The sequence below is a fragment of the Lathamus discolor genome, chromosome 5 (assembly GCF_037157495.1).
Source record: "Lathamus discolor isolate bLatDis1 chromosome 5, bLatDis1.hap1, whole genome shotgun sequence".
NCBI lineage: Eukaryota > Metazoa > Chordata > Aves > Psittaciformes > Psittacidae > Lathamus > Lathamus discolor.
Window position 1 is genome coordinate 29,013,221 of NC_088888.1, and position 19,387 is coordinate 29,032,607.

Sequence of the window (19,387 nt, forward strand, 5' to 3'; positions counted from 1 at the left end):
TGTTTTGGTGATTTTTTGTGTTATCATCTGTGAATTTTCCAAACAGCAGGGTAGCTGTCATGTAGAGGCTTTGAGAGTTTTGCAGAATGTGAATGTGAGACTCCTGTGGCAATCTGATGTTTAGAGATACCAGAGGATAACGGAAACACAATTTCAGAGGTTAGCTTTTCATTCATTTGCAGTGAAGAGAGAAGCGAATGTGAGATAATGCCAATTTCATGATTTTTCACAATTAATTTCCTCTGCTCATCTCATATTTAGAAACTTTAATTTGGAGTGACCTTTTATAATTCCAGCAAGTTCTTACTCACAAATTTTATTCTGTTTCACAAATAAGAATTAATGCCATCATGACTTATGAGTATGGCAGAGTTCTCCCTGGATGGCTATTTGGATGACCATAAGATGATCAAAGTATAGATCTGCATCTGATTTTTACAGTGATTGCACAAAAAATAGATGGTTCTTGACTTTATTTACCTACCTATTGGCTTGATGGGAGGAGTCTCCCTTTCCATCTGGTAGTATGTCTCATGTAAGCCAGCTGTCCGGTTTTGTAGTGAATCTCTGATGATGAGTCGTGTGTCACTCAGACATGCATTGTCCAAGGATCTGAAGTGATTTCTTCGGTAGGACAAATGGTAGTGCCAGAGCTTACATGTACCCATTATTGAAAGTTATTTAAAAATGCAAATAAGTACAAAGAGCACATCTCCAAACCTAACGGCTACAGCAGAGATTGGCTACAATCAGCTACAGACATCACAGTGTATTTTCTTTTCTGTAAGCTTATTTTTACACAAACATTTCTCTTCAGGTGATGGCATTTCCTCAATGCAGCTGGTACAGATTGAGGTATAGAAAAGAAACTTTTTTTTTCAATGAAAGCACATTCCCTCCCTTTTCACTAGCTGTTTTGCTCAAAGAATTGAGGAAAGCATTTGAGTTTCTTTGTTCTGCAGTAAATAGCATAAGTTAAGGTTATGATTTCTTGATTTGTTTTTTCCACTGGTTTCTGCCAGCATGCTGTGTTTTTTGGTAACATTTTATAGATATACCTAAGGCTTGATCATAAGACAACCTTTAAAAATATTAGTAGAACTATATAGAATAAATACAGAAGAAGATTCTGGAAGTAACTAGTTTCATTTCTGTGGATAGATAAAGTTGAGCATTGTCTAAACTGTAGGAATGTAAGTTACTGAAGAGTGCAATACTTCAATTTTATAGTAGTTCAATAAATACAGCATTTTTGTGTTCTTATCTATTTTATTTTTAATGAGGAATGCATACTGATAAAGACAACAGCAGGCAAGGGAAATCAGCCAGGCTAGAATCAGTCTGCCTACTGACTGCGAGAAATTGCTTTGGGAGCAATTTCAAGACCTTTTGATACTGATAACGTTTTTGGTTTTTTAATTCACCAGATGACTGTGGCAGGTACAGCTGGGATTGATGTTTCAGGTGTGTGGCCGTTTAAAGCTACGGTGAGAATGTCAGTGTGTTCCTGTGATAAATACTCTTTACATCCTGTTTTGTCACAGTAGGTTTTTTGAAACAGCCCAGTGAAAAGCGTAAGGGAAATTTTTACCAGGATATGCCAATTTCTGGTGGTATTAAGTGTCAAAATGCAGATATGGTATAAGGTTGCATGCTGCAGTTTCACAGCACTGGGTTGCTAGTATTTCTCAGTCCTCATAAGCTGGGTATATTGAAATTATTGAAATTATTCTGACCACCATCACGTAGTCACGCAGCAGCCTGGTATTGCGTCACAAAGGGAATGTTGTCTGAATGACAGCATGAGGGTTTGTATTCAACAGAAGCATTTCAAATGTGCTGACAACAGTGACAAAACTCTTCAGACCCTCTGTCCTGTGTTTTTACTTTTTCATAGAAGAAAACAGAAAAATTGCAGGTAAACATGTCATAAAGTATAGAAACTGAGTTTCAAATTAATATTAATGGAGCAAAAGGTCTGGTTCTTCAGTAATGTACCCTATTTTACTATAGCATGCGCACTTTTAAAAACAAGTTGGGGAATTTTCATAGTTGTTTAGAATGTATAGGCTAAGCTGTGGTGAGTGTATAAATGCCTGCTGAAGAATGATGCAGAAAGAGATGAGATGGAGGGAATTCTTTGCAACCTGGCACTGGATGTTGTTTTTCATATACCTGTATAAACAAGCCTATTTGTGGTGAGTGCACTCCTAGTTGCTTTAAATTTTTTATCAATTTGAGGTTTTACTATTTATGAACATAATTAGACAAAAAAAGGATATTATAAATGCATAGCATGTAGCGTCCCTGATGGGAAAAGAGATTTCATTTCAGAGAAGGTATCTTCGTTGGAATGCGGGGCTGCACTTTAAGTGTTCTATTCACCCATAGGGTGGGCCATGCAGCTGGCAGCATTGCCCATTAAGAGACAGCCGGGTGATCCATCAAGGATACTCTGTTGGTCACATCAGCGCATACTAAGATCAGGTTAAAATCAGGAAATGCTGCCATGTTCTTTTGGGTCCAAACTAAAATTATTACAGGAAGTCCAGGCTTGTTTATTGAAGCTTTTGTAAATCATACATAAATAAAATCTTGTGCAGACAGAAGTGGCAGTAAACAAAAATAGTTATCATGGGTGAAAAGCCCTAAAGAACCATCCCCTGAAGCAATTAATCTTATCAGCTTTAGGTGTTAGCTTTCCAAGCATTTTCTTAGCAGAACAGTTAATGCATTAATTCGTATTGATATTGTGAATCACTTTCCATCAACTTTATGAATGCCTTTTCCATGTTTATTTTTCATATGCTAGAGCTTTTTACTATGCTTCTTGTCAAAATCAGTTTTTGCAAATAACCCAAACAAAAAGTGTCTGTCTTTCTACCAAGTAAATTAAATTAACATATAGAACCTTTCCAAATATCTGTTTCTACATATATATGCATCTAATTTATGTCATGCAAGCCTTTTACTCAATTTTTCCTGCTCACTCTTTGCGAAGATATGACTAATGAAAACTAAACCTACTGGTTTCTCCAGTCACTGGACTCAGAAGAAGTGGGTCCAAAGGCTGCCTGAGCTTTGGCATGTCATGGGCCCTTGGAGAGCTGGAGAACAGGGCAAGGCATGGGTTGGTAACCCAGCAGACAATATAATGATTGCTCTTCCCTGATTCAGTTAGTCTAGCAGTGCCAGTCTGCAGCAGCTGCAGACAGACCATTTTGGCTGGAGTGAAGCACCCAGGAATACTGACCAGCTCCCCTCTTCTCCCCCAGGATTCCAATAGAGCTGCTGCCTAACTGTGTGCAGCATCCACCCCCTCCTTGCTATTGTCTCATTAACTTACTTCGGGTAGCATCTGCTCTTCTTCTCCTTAAAAAAGTACAACACAATCACTGATGTGACAGGATCCTTCTAGCTTCAGGAGGCATGTGGAGGAAAACCACTCCTTGACTTGCACAGCAACTAGGGGCTTTTGAATGTGTAAGTTAAATCATGAGTGTCTTTTTTTTTTTGCATATGGGACCACCTGGACACCTCGAGAAATGCTGAATCTAAGAAACATTTGGAGCTTCATGCAAAGCATTTGTTTTTATTTTCCTGTTTTGTCCAATGCTTTCCTTATGGCAGTATCTTGTTGACTACTAGGTTCATATGAACCCTGGGGTGAGCAGAAAGCTACACTGTGGATTTGAGCCAGCAAGCAGGCATGTATTACAAAGTAAAATATAAACAGCAGTTTTGTGGTTTCCTTGCAGTCCCTGTCTGCCCCGTAATTTTGAGAAAGCTAGTTTTTAGAAAGCTGGGTATTCTTCTTGTGCCACATATTCAAAATAAGTTAATATTAAAAAATAGGCCTGTAGTGTAGACAGGTGAAGAGCTACTTTCTGTGACTGATGCTTAAGGCTCAGCAAGTCTCAAAGTGTCAATCTGTGAAGGCAATTACAGGGCAAAGGGTGGCTTTCTGCTGTCTGCTCCTTCTGGGTTTGTTGCAGGAGGAGGGCTTCTATGTGAGGTTTTGCAAGTCCATGCAAAGTCAGAATACAAACTGCTTTCGCTTTGGCTATTTTTGTTGAATAGAGAGATCCTTGTAAGATTTTTAGAGTAGCAGTTTATCCAGAGAATTATTTAGAATGTTTCTGTGGAAAGCTTCATCTTCTACACCTTCGTTTGAAAGTAGGTTTGACTGTTGGTTTTTTGCTTTACCTTGGGGTCATCATTATATTGAATCTAAAGTGAACTGTATAGGTAGGGCAGGCACTTTGTTAGCTGTGTAAAGCCAAAGTTTTTGTGTGTTTGGCTGCTGTTACTGGTGTCTCCTGTAGTAAGCTAGAACGGCAGCAAGGAAACAGGGTTTAACAGAGGTGGTTGTAACACAGCGTATTTCATATACATTACTGGATATTTCATTCTTCAAATTGTTTAGTTAGATGGTTTTAGTTAAATATTTTTCTTAAAGTTAAAATATTGAATCTAAAAATTAAACATTTACTATGCAATCAGGTCTACTTTTTGTTTCTTGGATGTGGAAAAATGTGGCGATTTGAAGTTTTACTTTTCAAGTGAAACAAAGTTCTTGATTTCTAGTCTAACAACTGACTAACTCAGTATGAGATTCCTTTTTATTTGTTCTTGGTTAGAAATAGGGCTTAAATAGTAGATTTATAACAGTGCAAAAAGGAAAAGTATATGAAATACATGTAGATTATTGTTTTCATTCATGATATAGCTCATCTAAAGATGAGCATGTGACCACTTGAAAATGTACTGTACTATGGTTAGAATCAATTACAAAAAATCATTCAATACAGAATTGTGTAATTTTTATTCTGATTTAAGAGAATGTAATTATTTAGAAGAAAGTTAATATAAGAATGTGTTTATGAAGCATAAAAAATCTGGACAGTTCCTTCTCTGTGTGTCATCTGTCATCAATGGTATTGTATAATCTGGGAAAAGGATGTAGCACATTTTGCGTTCAAAACTGTATTTCTTCAAGACAAAGTGGTTTGAGTTGCTAACTTTTGGGGTAGATTTAACCGTACCTGGGAGCATATTTACTCAGCTGTTGTACAATGTGTTTTTGGTTTAACTTTAATTTGTTCATTTGGTGTTTGAACAATTCTGTCTCACGACTTCTGCTTTCATTTTCTTCCCAGGGTCAGCGTCTTTTTGAAAAATTGCTTGAACTGGCATCCCGAAATATTGAGATAAAACTAGTGAGCGACATACTGCCTGTGGAATCAAAGGTATTGAACGACTTGAAAACAAAGGGTAAGACTTTGTGTTATTATGCCATTGACTGATATGTAATGTTCCCTTTACCTAAAATGCAGCCTCAGATGATGTGTAGAATGCACACTCTTGGTTTAGCACTGTTACCCTGTAATCCTTCAGCTTTCTCTGCTTCATAGCTCTCAAGAATCTGAAACTCTGTTACTGTAGTTGTTGTTTGCAGTTTGCAAGTGTTTAAAAAGGTGGTGTAGTGATTAATTAGATATTTAAACTCACTACAGCCATTCCAATGGTGGGCGAAGTAACCTGAGAGACTGCTGTAATAACTTGTGGTAAGAGACGGTTTCCTTTTTTGAGCAATAGCAAAATAAATTAATAAACTGACATACCTATGGTACTGATGATTCCAAAGCATTAGAGAATAGTCTGTCAGTCAGATTTAACTGCCAAGGTTTTCTGTGCTACATGTAATTCTTAGGTGTCTGCTTTCCTAATCATTGCTTTGAGGCTTAAATCCCTAACCAGAGAGATTACAGGCACCACATGAATAAACTTGCTTTATGTAAAAGTCTGTGGAAAAACAGCAAAGAGAGCTTAAGAAATGCAGAAAGAAATCGGAATCTCTTAGGAGTTTTAGCAATCTTGTACACAATTTGCCTGAATAAAAATACATTAATTATCTGTATAATCAGATAAAAGTATGATTTTAAGGACAGGATACATTTTCAAAAGGCAGAAAGAACCTCTGTATTTTGATGGTGATCATTTTTGACACAGATTACTAACTGGATCACAAAGGGAATTCTAAAAAGTAAATTAAGCAAAGCAATTGCTGTGTGTAGCAGCACCCTAACAAAACGTGTCTTTTTGCAGTAAAGAATAAAGAACATTCTTTTCCAAAATAAATCAATCTTTATTTGTTTAAATTCGTTGTAACCTCCCCACTGGGTAAGTAAAAGAACATTACTAAGGGGAGTCCTTAAAGTGATCGTTTTTGATCAAGACTGACAAGTTATTTAAATGTAATAAATACAGAGACTTGTCATTTTGCGACACTGCCTATTCCAGGGCTTTGATTATTTGTGTTACATAACCAAAAGTGATATCGATCCTTTGATAACCAGTAAAAGTATATCAGCTTTGTCAGAAGTCTGTGATGTAAAGGAATATCTTTTTCTTATATGTTGAAAAAGAAATAAGTGTTCTAGCATCAATGTCAGTAAAATTGTCTTTGAAAAAGTGGTTTCTTTTCCTTCCAATTCTAACATTCCAAATTCCATGAGTCAGAAGAGATGACAGCTGAGGCCTGTACGTTTCCGTTGATGTACCGGGCAATAGGTATTTTAGCTATTGTTTACTGAGAATACCCAATATCGGAAGCTGTCCTCTTTGAAAAAAAGATAAGCAAAACTTCTGGCTAGCAAAGGGAGTGATGTTTGTCGTTAACACTTCCTTCAGTTTATGTGGGAATTAATCAGACCTGTGAACTTTTTGAACTAGCAAACAAGCAGAACGTAGGCTTTTACAATTTTACTAGGTTCAAATTTGCCTCATTCAGATTTCTAAGACACGAAATTTTAGAGTAGTGAAATGAAGGAATCAGTATATTTGAGTGCACTGAGCTACAAAGAATAGGAGAAAGTCACTTCTATATAGTAATTCTTGTGAATTTTTCTGTCATTTTTGAACCCTGTAATTGTAGATAATCACTGTGCACTGTTGGCCTTTCAAAGATCGATATTATAACATCTTGATTTTCTCACTGTGAATGTTGGGGTGTTTTGGTTTTTTTCCTCTCATTCTATGTTTTGGTTTGCTTATTTCTACATTTCTTGTGTTAGAACTTCTTGATGCTGACATGGTGATTGCCAGCTCTGATGAAATTCTTTCACCTGCATAAAGTGTGTGCACACACAATTTCAGTTTGTTGTTTGGTTTTTATCTCAAGGAAAGCTCTGTTTGGTTCTGCATTCCTGAAAGGAGATATGTTAATTTTGACATTTAATCAGATTTAGTTGTCTTGATTTTATGTTTAAATGAGCAGACCTTGTATGAATAGCAGACTCGGGGTGTGTCCTGCTTGTGTCAAATAGAAGGTAACAGGACTGCTAGGCTAGCTTAAATTAAAAAAAAAAGGCTACCCCAAATTCTTTTAGTTCATTGGTATTAAAAACACAACAACTGGAAAATGTGCCTATATTAGACTTTTAATGTCTGCTGTAGAAAAGAATTGCTGTTACCTGCTACCGTTGTCTTAGCTGAGGGCAAACATATTATTAAATTTTGCAATGCCATCCTAGAAGATCTGTCTATTGGAATTATTAATCTCTTTACTCATGAGTCACTGGCCATCTGCACCCTCAAAAATCAGTCAGGATTGATCCTTGAAATGGAACTGTGCATTGTCATTTGGACACATATATTCATGAAGATGACTAATTAGGTTTGGGGTTTTTTCCCCTGCAGCTGGTCAATTTGTCTTATGAAAGACAACACCACGCATGTTTTTTGATAGAAATATTCCTCTTGTGGGAAAGAAAGCAGTAAATATATCAATAGCTCAGCTAAGTTTTGAAGCTTCTTGTGATGATGAACCAGAATACATTTGGCTGAAAAGACCCAAACTCCCACTTGCAGTGTCTGTCTGAATTAGGCAGAGGAGAGTCCAAGCACTACTCTGTGGTTCACCAGCTGTGCCTCAGCCATGGGAATAGCATGGGGAGAAACCACATACATAGCCTGTGGGACTCTGGGAGTTTCATGTGTTCCTGAGCCTGCTTTCACCTTGCTAGGTAAGCATAGGCTAGCCTCTTTTTGTAGTGAAACTCAGTGTCTCCAGGTAGCGTGTTGTCCTAAATTTAAGAGACTGCATAGAGAAGGTGGAGGAGCCTTGCCTTTCTTTTCAGAACACTGGGTGATGAGAACACCTGAGCTGTGTCCCCATGCTGTGCAGGCGGGTTCCTGGAGTCAAGATGAGGGATGATTTGGGTGTCAGCCCCAGGATACAGCCTGGGAGCCTTTAAAGATGCTGCAGTTCATCAGCCTGTGGTTAACTACCTTGCTACATCTTCAGGTAGCACGCCCTTTCTGACTTAAGTAGCCAAGGTAAAAGTCTTAGTCTTGACACAGTGGCATGGGTTTGTATGTGGCTGCTTGAAGTTGGTCATCCATATTGTCTGATGCAGTGGTGTTTGACTTTTTTATTTCTTTTTTTTGTACTAGGAACCATAACATGTTACAGCACTGCTGCATCTCAGCACAGATATTGAGACTATCTCTGCCAGCCAGATTATTTTAGCACATCTTTCATTTTTCTAGACAGGCATGCATGGAGCCCCCTTGCCTCTTCTCCCCATTTCTGAAGTACTATAGAAAGCAGCTTTGATAGACCTTTTCCAGCCCAGGGATGCATCCTAGAATCCTCCCTACACATCCTTCCTCTCCAGCAGCCGTCCCTACTGATTAACAGAGGAGAAAATTGAAATCTGACTTCAGATTTGAGCTGATGGGGTAAGACAAAGCCTAACTTACATGGATGGGAGAGAAGAACTGATGTAGAGTAAAACAAAATCAGTAATTTACAGTGCAATGTTAGTACAGATAACTGAGCTAGCTGTGAACCTGCAGGTTTGTTGCCACAGTTAAGCCTTCTTTTGTCATGTCTTTGCTATCCTGAATCATTTGAGCTAGCTGTAGGACAGGGTATCTTGATTACAGAAGCTGTCTAGCAGCTGCAGTGTGAAACATGGATTGATATACTGTGCTAACACAAAACACACCTAGGACTGTGGTGACAGGAGCTCCTGAGTGCTGAGAATAAACATTAGGTAATAATTGGTGTGACGTGGAGGTGTTATTTAGTTCAAAATTAAGCATGCGGAAATGAAGAAATACTAGCCCCAGAACATATATTTATGGTAGACTTAATTACATTATCAGACTCTATATTTTGCACAGAATACCTGGCTGTTACTTCCTATAATCTTATCACATTAATCAGAAGTTTTTCCATTGTATTGAATGAGAATATGTGAAACATTTAATGCCTAAGGCAGATGATGCTCATTCAAGGGGTATTATTTCTGCTAGTAATGGCTAGGATCTTCTTTTATCTTCATATTTAATGTATGTCTCCAGGATTTCTTTATTGCACATCTGCCAGATCCTGCACTGAATGTAGAATGATTAATTTCCTCGCAGGCTTTTCCATGCTGCTTCTCATTATGAGTGCTCCGCAAACACAGTATTAATGAATTTCTTTTTACAACATCACTGTTAGGTGAGGTTGCTTGCTGTTTCTGTCTCTCAGGGACAATGAGTGATTGTTAATGGCAGCGCAGACATCACAAGCCAGATCTGAGCATTCTACAGTTGTAATTAAAAAAAGTGTATCAATAATTTTAAAAAATCAATTGCACGTTAGTTTTCAAAATTATTACTAAACAGGCTATAAACTAGGATGTTATTTTTATAGGACCTTTGTAACGTGCAGTCCTAGGGTGTGAAGTTTTGCTTCTCTATAGTTAAAGCTGTATTTTACTTTCATATGTAAACAAATGCTATGCATATATGTCTGTGGCTCCCTTGTAGGATAGGTCTGCCTTCAGGCAAAATTTGGCTTGCTGTGTAAACCAACATGTTCTTCTTTATCCTCCTTTTGCTGTGACAGTAGCTTTTTAATGCTTGTTTTCAAGGTTATTGTTCTAGCCTTTTCTCAGCTGTGGTTCAATCTACTGGATTGAAACATTTCTTGTAACCCTCCTACTCCTTGCACATAATTACATACCAGTCTTTGTTCCTCAGTAACATTTGAATATTACTGTCTCCAATTAGCAGGTTGCTGTATCATTTCTTACATGTACAGAATCTAAATCCCTTACTAATAATGATCTTATTTTAGCTGACAGTGTAAATGTTTTTTAAGACATTCCAATGGATTTCCTTTCTTCAATTTGCATCGCTCCATTCCTTTTCTATTCACTTTTCCCCCAATATTCCCTTTTAATGAATAATTTTATATAGATATATATTTGCAAGGCACATTTTTTGGTTTTTTTCAGTGCTCATAGAGGCAGATATGAAAAGAGGAGTCTGTATCATAATGTGATTAAAAAAAAATCATCTAACTCAACTAATAGCTATTGAATAATAGCAATGAAAATGGAGATTAATTTGAAGTCATTGTGCTAGGGCAGGTTCTAATCGCCACATCACATATGCTGCTCCTACTCATTGAGCAGCTCATGCACAGTTGTCCAGAATTACACTCTCCCTTAACCAGATACAACCAGAACAGAGAAACTAAAAAGTTATATTATTGCAGGGAGATAAATTAGTAGAAAATTGAGCTTTTTGTTCTTTTATTTTTGCACTTGCGAACACTAACAGATACCATTCTATGACGAATTGCATCAGTTTATATCCCAGCAGCTGCATGATCCCAGCCTCCTCTTTGCCCTCCCCACCATATGTTGTCCCTGCCTTCTTCCTTGCACCAGTGATCATGTGGCAAGACAGTTCAGGGGGCTGATTTGGCTACAGACTGCTTTTTTTTTGGCTGGCTTGCTTGTAATTTGCATTAGATTTCTGCATTACTGAGTGTATCATCTCAGAGGCATAAATACTGGGTACACACACAGATAGGAAACACATAGCTGGGGTTGGCAAGGGAGGCAGGGCCGCTGGAAACTGGTTTAGATAGGCTTAATCTGCCATGGCACCAGATAGCTCAGAGTTCATGTAATGCCTAGAACTTTTCTAGTGGTTTTGTTTTTTCCTGTGCTTCTGTTTTAATGAAATTGTTGCACGATGGACAGCAACAGTGAATAAGATTTGCGTATCAGATAAAATGTGTTTAGTCCTGTATTCTGTCTGCTTCTGTTGGCACGCTTAAAGTGCTGCATAGTTTTAGAGCTGTGATGCTTGTGGGACGTGAGTTTCTTCTTACCTTTGGACACAGTCATGTTCCCTTTCCCTGTTTAGTTGTGGGGGAGTGGGAAGAAGATGTATTTTTAACATATTATACAAGAACTGAAAAACTTGTGTTATGTGTTAGAAGAGGTTGAGATCACCTGAGAACATCAGTCCAGTTTCTCCTTATGAAACAAGCTGTGAGTTAAGCACTTTTTTAAGCCTAGAGCCTTTGTTTACTGCAAACCCTAGGAATGTGGAGTTCTCCATTTGGGAGAAACTGCTGTTTTCTCTGGAAAAGATTAAGCTATAGGAGTAAGAGATGGCATTTTCTGGTAAGTTTCTTGGTGCCTGAAAGATGTTTGGATTTTGAGTCACTTGGGGTTTTGTGAAAGCCATTGGTAGAGTAAATCATAATGACATTGATTTACATTCAGCACAGAATATTTGGATTCAGTATTGGAGACAATGTCCTAAATATGGGGACAGTGGACTGTGAGCAGCTTATGAAAGAGCTATCACTGGCAATTTTAAGAAGAAAGTAGACAAGCCCCTGTGATGAGTGGCCTCATGAGTATTTTTCTCTGGTGCATGGGAAAGGTCTGGTTTCAGAAAGATTGGTTTCAAAGCTGATTTTAATAGTTCCATAAGGATCTGCAAGAAAAGCATAAATTTGTGTTTAAGTACATTCACCTCAATGTAAGAAAGATAGGGAGTTTTGGGGTTTTTGGAGGGGGGTGGGGTGGGGTAATTTTTTACCAGTAAGAACAATCAATCACTGGAATGACCTCCCCAGGGATATGGTAGAGTCCTTGTTGCTGGAGGTTTTCAAGGTGTGACTGGATAGGATGCTTGATAATCTCATATAGGCTCCCTTTCCCACAAAAGATTGTGAGGAATGATCTGAAAACACATCTAACCTGGGCTTTCTATGATTCTGAGAAAGCTTTTAATTTTTCTTCATATGAAGATAATGTTGAGAATCAATGTAAAAACACTGAAAAGGCTAAAAAGAAAATACACTCCATTCATAAAATGGGAAACTGGAATCCTGAAGCTGGTTCTTGAAGAAATGTCCAGTCCAGATGTACCATTAAAATAATATTATCTTACGCATACTCCGTAGGAGTGTAAAGAGTGCTCTTGGTAGCTGAAGTTCAGTTCACGGGTTTAGGTAAGGCATTGAATGGAGTTGTAGATCCATTGCTTTATCAATCTTTCCTGGGCTGGATTCTCCAAGACTGTGAGAGGGAAGGGTGCTGAAGATGAGATAAGCTCCTGCTCTTTCAGTTCAGCAGTACCAAATTCAGATTAATTTTCTCCTATGATTTTTCAATAACATATGAGTAGGATCATTTGAGAGGACCAGTAGACTAGGGGCAAGTCCTCCTGAAGGAAGCAAGTAATTTAGATCTGAGTTTCACAGAGTTAAGTGAAGAAGGGTTTGAACAGATGGGGAGAAATCACTTCTTCAATTCCTTTCAGATTTTAAATATTGACATTTTTCAAAAACTCTGCCGAAGCCATACCTTAAAATATGAGTGTTCAAAAGGCAGCTAATGAAAATTGTACTGGCAAGGCCTTTGACGCCTGGTTTTAAATTCATTTTTAGATTTTGATTTATTATGAATCAGGCCTTGTTCCTTTTTGTATTTCTTGTGTACCCAGAACAGAGTAGATGCTTGATTTGATTTAGATCTTATTAGTTGCTGCTGGAGAGTGTTTCCTGATATTTTCTCAACAACCTTGAGCCTGTGACAAGCGATCTTAAAGTCAGTTCCAAGATGAAAGATTTCATTATGTTCTGTACCTCTTAGAATTGCATAATAACTTTGTCAGAGTTCTGCATAATGAGAAATACTGAGCAGAATTTGCAAAACTAGTTGCATCCCATCTTAAAAGAAGGAAGCAGATCCCAGTTTTGCATCAGAGATTCAAGTATTTGCGTATCTACTGTCTTGGCAACACTAGCATGCAGAAACTCCTGCTTTGTTGGGTTTTGGGAAAACATCTTTCTGTTAGGCACCTAAACTCTTTTACCTCAGTTTATGTTGCTAAGTGTGCACGCATCCACTAATGTCTTGATAGCAAGGAGATGTTTTAACATTCTTTTTATGCCTAAGTCCCATGAGAACTCACACGCAATGTTTCTCACTTGTTTCAGTTGAGGAGCTAGATGCTGCAGTGTAAGGTAAGCCATGTCCAGCCCTATGAAATGTGGCTGGAAAGAGCAGGTGGCTAGTATTTTTGTTGCATCTTAGACAATTATGTAGATATGCAAAATTTCTTTGGCACAGAACACCTGCCTGAGTTGCAGAAGGTTAGGTTGAAAATCCGCCTCTGTCTGAAGGTTTCTAAATTGTCAGCTTGAAGAAGAGCTGACTGCCTGACAGAAAGCAGATTGTTTAAGCTAGTATTGAAAAATCTTGAACTTTGCAAAACAGAGTTTGCAATCACAAAGGATTGGAAGTGCAGCGGGTATTCTGTAGTGGCACTCTCTCAGTCCCTCCTATTTGAGCTCTGCAGTTTGCAGAAAATACCTGTATCCGTTTAAAGATGACTCTGTAGTGATCACTCATCTGGTATGGCTTCCAGTCCCTGCTCTGCTTCTGCTCCTTCAACTGCCACCCCATAGATTTAGAAAAAAATATTTTGTCCTTTCTTGTAAAAGAATTATTTTAAGCTTCTGATTATAGGACAGGATTTTGAACCTTCCTTGGAGTATCGATCCTCCTGTGCAATTCCAAGTGAGGGGCGGGGGGAACACATACCTTCCGTTGCCATTGCCTGCTACCTATTTCAGATGTATTTTAGCTCAAAAAAAAAAAAAAAAAAGTTGCTGATAGTCCAGTTTTAATTCTAGGTTCTATAAGAAGCTAGATGCCTGATCTGGGAATAGAGCTTCCACTGGACACACAGTGTCCCCAGCCTGGGCACTGTAACAGGTCACAATGTGAAAGAGCTTATTTTCTCTTCTGAGTCTGAAGCACGTGAACTTTAAGAAGATTCCTTCCTCCATCTCTGGCAGTGTTCAAGGCCAAGTTGGACAGAGCCTTGGGCAACATGGTCTAGGGTGAGGTATCCCTGCCCCTTGCAGGGGGGTTGGAACTAGATCATCTTAAGGTCCTTTCCAACCCTGACCATTCTATGATTTAGGCATAGCCTGCCTTACAGAGTTATCCACAACCAATAGAGAGAAAAACAAACAAACAACAACAACAAAAAACCCCTCATTATAATTTAAATTCTGAAGGCAACCAGGGCCTTGGGTTGTTCTGGCCTTGTTTTACAGAGAGGTAGAATGTTCATTTTAACGAAAAACTCCGTGCCCATCAGAGCCAGATAGGCAAGAAATAAATTCTGATTCTAAGCTCTGCAGTGTCTGTAGACTTTTACTTAAAAATGCCTTTGCTGAGAGGAATGGCTGTGTTCACAGGGACAGTACTCTCCCATTAATAATGTGTAGTTTTGCACTATAAAACAACAGTCATGTTCTTTCCAATATCTGTAGTCATTGATTCAAAGACCCATAGGTAAATAATATTACCTTTTTTTTTTATGAATTAAAGCTAGACGTGCTGTGTGGCACTTTTAAGATGCTAGGCGTTTAGTTGAAACAGTATCATAACTCTTGCGCTTTAAAATTTATAATAGAAAAAGTCTGACATGATTGATTGATTAGTATTTTAGTACACAATTTCAGTATGCACTTGATTCTGTTACTAATGCATGTATATTCATGGATTTTGCAGAAATAGGCACTTTTGTATGTCATAAGCTTCAGCATGACTACGAGCGTTGTAATCTTGTGAACAGCCAAATTACTTTTGTCTGGTAGTAACTAATCAAGTCCAACATAGCAGGTTCATACCACAAGGAACATCTCCAGATCTTGCTTGATAGTTTAGATGCTGGAATGGGTTCTTCCTGTATGGCATTAGTTGGTTAGAGTAGCTGACACTTTTTAGTACAGAGGAACCAGTAACGGGTGGCATTAGCAGAAATTAGTTGTGACATTTTTAAAGCATATGGATAGCATGCAAGTTCCTACCTACAGTTACTGGAAGAGCTAGTAAGAGCTGCCAGGGCCATCTGAGCTCAGAAAACGTTTGTTAGGTAGCTGTGCTCCCTTTCCAGAAATTTTGGCAGCCCATGCTTTCTCTTATATGCAAAAGCACTAACACAATCTCATCCTGAAAAGAGATGGAGGCTAACAGTACTACATAGCAAAAAACCAGGTGAATTTACTGACAGTAAACTTTGTCTTGTCCATTCATGCAGTTCCCGTATGTTTCATATCCACTTGAAGCCTGACTGTCTTCCTAGAACTGTGCCTTATTCAGTCATAGTAGTCTGTGAAGACTATCAAGTTACATAACACAGACACTTGGACTTCTGAGGTTGTGTACATGTTTTTCATTCTTCTAGCTCCTTTTGCTGCTTAGCTCAATCAATATATCTGCTTCAAACCTGCAATTAAAGTATTATGTGTTCAAAGTTATATGAGAAATTGTCAAAAGCCTCAGAGCATATCCAAACCAAGCTGACACTGTTTGACTACACCATTTGGTTTTGATTTGATGAATACTTTTGAAAGAATACTCAACCATGCCTACCCTTGGGTTCTTGCAACCAGCACAACTGTACCACGAAGTAAACCTATGTGACAAATCTTGCCAGTTTATATAGCGTTACTTACCAAGCTTTATCTTTGTAACAAGGAGTTGCCACAATCGTGCTAATACTGGATCTATCTGGTAATATCCTACATCAACTTTCAAATTAACCTTAGGCTTCTACAGCATTTTGGTGTGTTGTGAAATTTACACAGCATCTTTGTTGGAAAGTGAATTACATTAAGCTTGTTCTAAAATTCAACTGGAAGAAAAGCTCCTAGAATGATATATCATACTACACTCCATCATTTCCAACTCTTATTGCTTATCCTTATAGAGTGATTGCCTCTAATGCTCATGCTTAAGAACAGAGTGCATTCAGCATCTTCTCTTTCCTTTGGACAGAATATAAACTATATATAATGTGCAAATATTAGTAATTATGTAGTGCACTGTCTGTGTCACTGACAAAGATGTTGAACAGCACTGGTCCCAGTACCAACCCCTGAGTAATGTCACTGGTCTCCACTTGGGTGTTGAGCTGTTGACCACAACTTTTCGAGTGTGACCAAAATCATGTAAAAAAACAGTATGATGGTTGCAATATCAGGCTGTCAAAATGAACAGTTCCTAAGCAAAGGGTCACATAGCAACTCTTCTCAGCCATAAGGCAATGAAACTAAAGGTCATTCGTCTGCACTGCTGGGATTAGCAGAACCTCACACTTACAGAGTGTGACAACTGAAACAAGTGGAGAATGATATTCCCCTGACTCTGTATATCCTTTTAGAAATTTGTAGGTTAAGAGCTGCCTTGTCATGGAGTTCAGCAAGCTGTTGTGGTGTTGGGATGATTTTTCCTTTATTTTGTGCATTGCTTTTGAATCTGTTTGCATTTTTTTCATCCACAAAACACTAGGCACAGTAGCAATGCACTCTGCAACTTCAGTATCCGTATTTCCTAAAAATCTTTTTGATTCACTGTATATAGTTTTACAATTTTCTTGCCTGAGCTTGATTTTACTTTTTTCTCTTTCCTTTTCTCAATCTGCTTACTGAAGGATACCATTTTAACTCTAATGTTCTTCTTTATCTTCTCTTTCATATGTGCTTGCACCATGCCTTGGGAGAATGGGTATCTGGTTTTGGTAGTCATATACATTTATGCTGAGCCTCTGTTAAAATGTTTCCAAGTATTGCCTGGAAATGTATAAAGATTTTTCTCTTTGGCTTTTGATTTTCTGTGGGCATAATTCCTTCTGTTATGAAGGTCTTCTTTCTGAAATTAAATGTTACCAGAATGGGCTTGTGGGATGCAGATGATGTTGTTATGAAGATAGTGAGCTGGAGTACAGTGTGGTCATCCTTCATGGGGCTTTTTGATAGTTGCAATACTATGTATTGCTCAAAATAAATCAAGAGTAGCTTCTCGGCTTGTGCATTTTCTAATTGGTCCATGAAGCAGTCATTTATGGTATGTAAAAATATATTCTCCGTATCATGTCTTTCTGTACCATCAAGTTGTTTGCAGTCAGGATGCAGACTTTAGTTGGCTACATCATTTTCTTCCCTATCAAATTCAATGCACATGGATTCTCTATGCACTTGTAAGCATGTGTAGAATATTTTATTTCACTATCATTTTTATTGTCTTGTCTCTTCTTTTGTTTTGAACACTGGTCAAGACTTCATCTGGGGACAAATTTGTCTCCTTTTTTCTTCCTGTGGTATTAACACTGGAATAAGAACGTTTCATGAATATTCAAGATTAAATGTTCATGGTGCTCACAAGAAATAGAGGAACACCTTAGTTCCCATTTTATAGATAAAGAAATAAGACGCAGGTGAGAGCCACTTATTTTGATGTCAGTTTGTGCACACACAATCAGTTGCTTATTTTGGTTGTTATTTTAAAGAGGATAGCACTGTGTAGCACTTAATATGTATCAGTGTTACTATGAACAAGATTAGACCCCAGGGGCTCAAACTAACTCCTAAACATACATGACGTGTGACAGCCCTGGCCTTTGTCTCTCATGCTGAGTGACTTTCTAGAACACCACCTGTGGTATCCAAATATTCTGTGTTGTTTCAAGCAACTAAAAATATAAGACTGTCCTTTTTCTCTTAAACCCTAGCCTTATTAACTACATTCATTTTGTCTTTTGTAACACACAAAGAGAGGTCCTACATCAGCAGTCCTTATTCTAAGGAGCTGATCCTCCCCTACCAGCAGAACTGTCTCCTGTCCTTCATATGACCCTGTTACAATCTAGTGCTACTTTCAGATTGATTTTTCATGGTTTTCATATAGGAGTTGCCTGCTTGCCAGTGCATTCAGTAACTTCATATCAATATTGAACCACGTTCACCATCGAATCTTTTATCATTTCAAGTTTACATGCATTTCTTAGTACAAATCTAATGGGTTTCCCTGTCTGTTTCTTGTCATGCTGCCCCACACTCTCATTGCTCAGGCTTTCCTGGGTTTGCATCCAGGTGGCTGTTTCAGGTGCACTTTTGTAGTAATGGCAGCACTTTCTTCTGCTTAAGTGAAGAGATTGGCACCAAGTCCACATTGGGCTTATTAGGACTAGAAGTGCACATGCTGTCGTCTGGCCCGGCTTTCATAGGAACCTCTGTGTGCAGCTGCAAGCAGGTAAGTTACGCAGCCTCTGTCCTGTACCCTGCTGCCATGCCAGATGGCTCTCAATTGGTCTGTATCTGTCTTTTATAGTTCTCAAGCTAATTCTGCCTGTCCTATGTTGTTTGCAGAACAAAGTGAAGTCCTACAGACCTGGTTTTCCATCAGTTCAAAATGTCATAGGGGATAATATAGCTATATTCCTGTCTTTCACAGACATTTGCTGATATTTGCACTGGAGAAATAAGATGGTACTTGTGGTCTAGTCCTCCGGTACATGAATATCCTCTATGATTTCAGTATGCTACCAGTTTTATTGACTGCATATTGTGTGTGTCCTTGACTATGCTAATAACATAGAATCTGTGGAGTTATGGTTTTTATTTTGCTTTCTACATATCAAAAAGGCTGTTTGGATGAAAATCAATGTGTGTTAAAAAGCTGCTAACTGACAAGCTATTGATTTGTATCCTCTATGTATTTCATCAAAGACAAAGCATTTTTTCCTCACATGTTTTTCCTCAGTATACTGTGAGGACTTTTCTGATTTTGACATTGGGGCATGTCCATTTGTCTCTTTCACGTGTCTCCATTTTATTGTACAAAGCTTCCGCATGACCAAAATGCATCCGACATGCTGATCATAACAGTAATAAACCAACTGTGAGACTCTTTAGTCTGCTACAGCAGAGCTGCAGTGTCTATTCTGCATGCTTACTTTTATAAAAGAAGAAACTGTAAAAGTGCCTTATTCTTTTCAGAACCTTTGATCCATGATAAGAAACAAAAGCTCAACTTCAGTTGTTGTTTGGACTAAAAGCAAAAGAAATTCCTGGAATCCCAATCTGCAACAACCATCAACAATCTTTCTCTACTTTTTGCATTGTATATCATGAGTTAAAACCTGCAGGAGTTCTAGCACATGATAAGTAACATTAGAACCAAACTGGCCACCCAAAAATGTGGTTAGGCTTAAAACTCCT

The 19,387-nt window shown here is 38.2% G+C and overlaps 1 protein-coding gene across 1 annotated transcript in view; it reads left to right on the forward strand.

Moving 5' to 3' along the window:
- PLD5 (phospholipase D family member 5) overlaps window positions 1-19,387 on the forward strand; it is a 168,058-nt gene that overhangs the window by 98,874 nt on the left and 49,797 nt on the right. Inside the window, exon 5 of the mRNA XM_065680165.1 lies at window positions 5,160-5,274. Within this exon, the coding sequence (XP_065536237.1) occupies window positions 5,160-5,274 (115 nt within the window). The remainder of the gene's footprint in view (window positions 1-5,159; window positions 5,275-19,387) is intronic.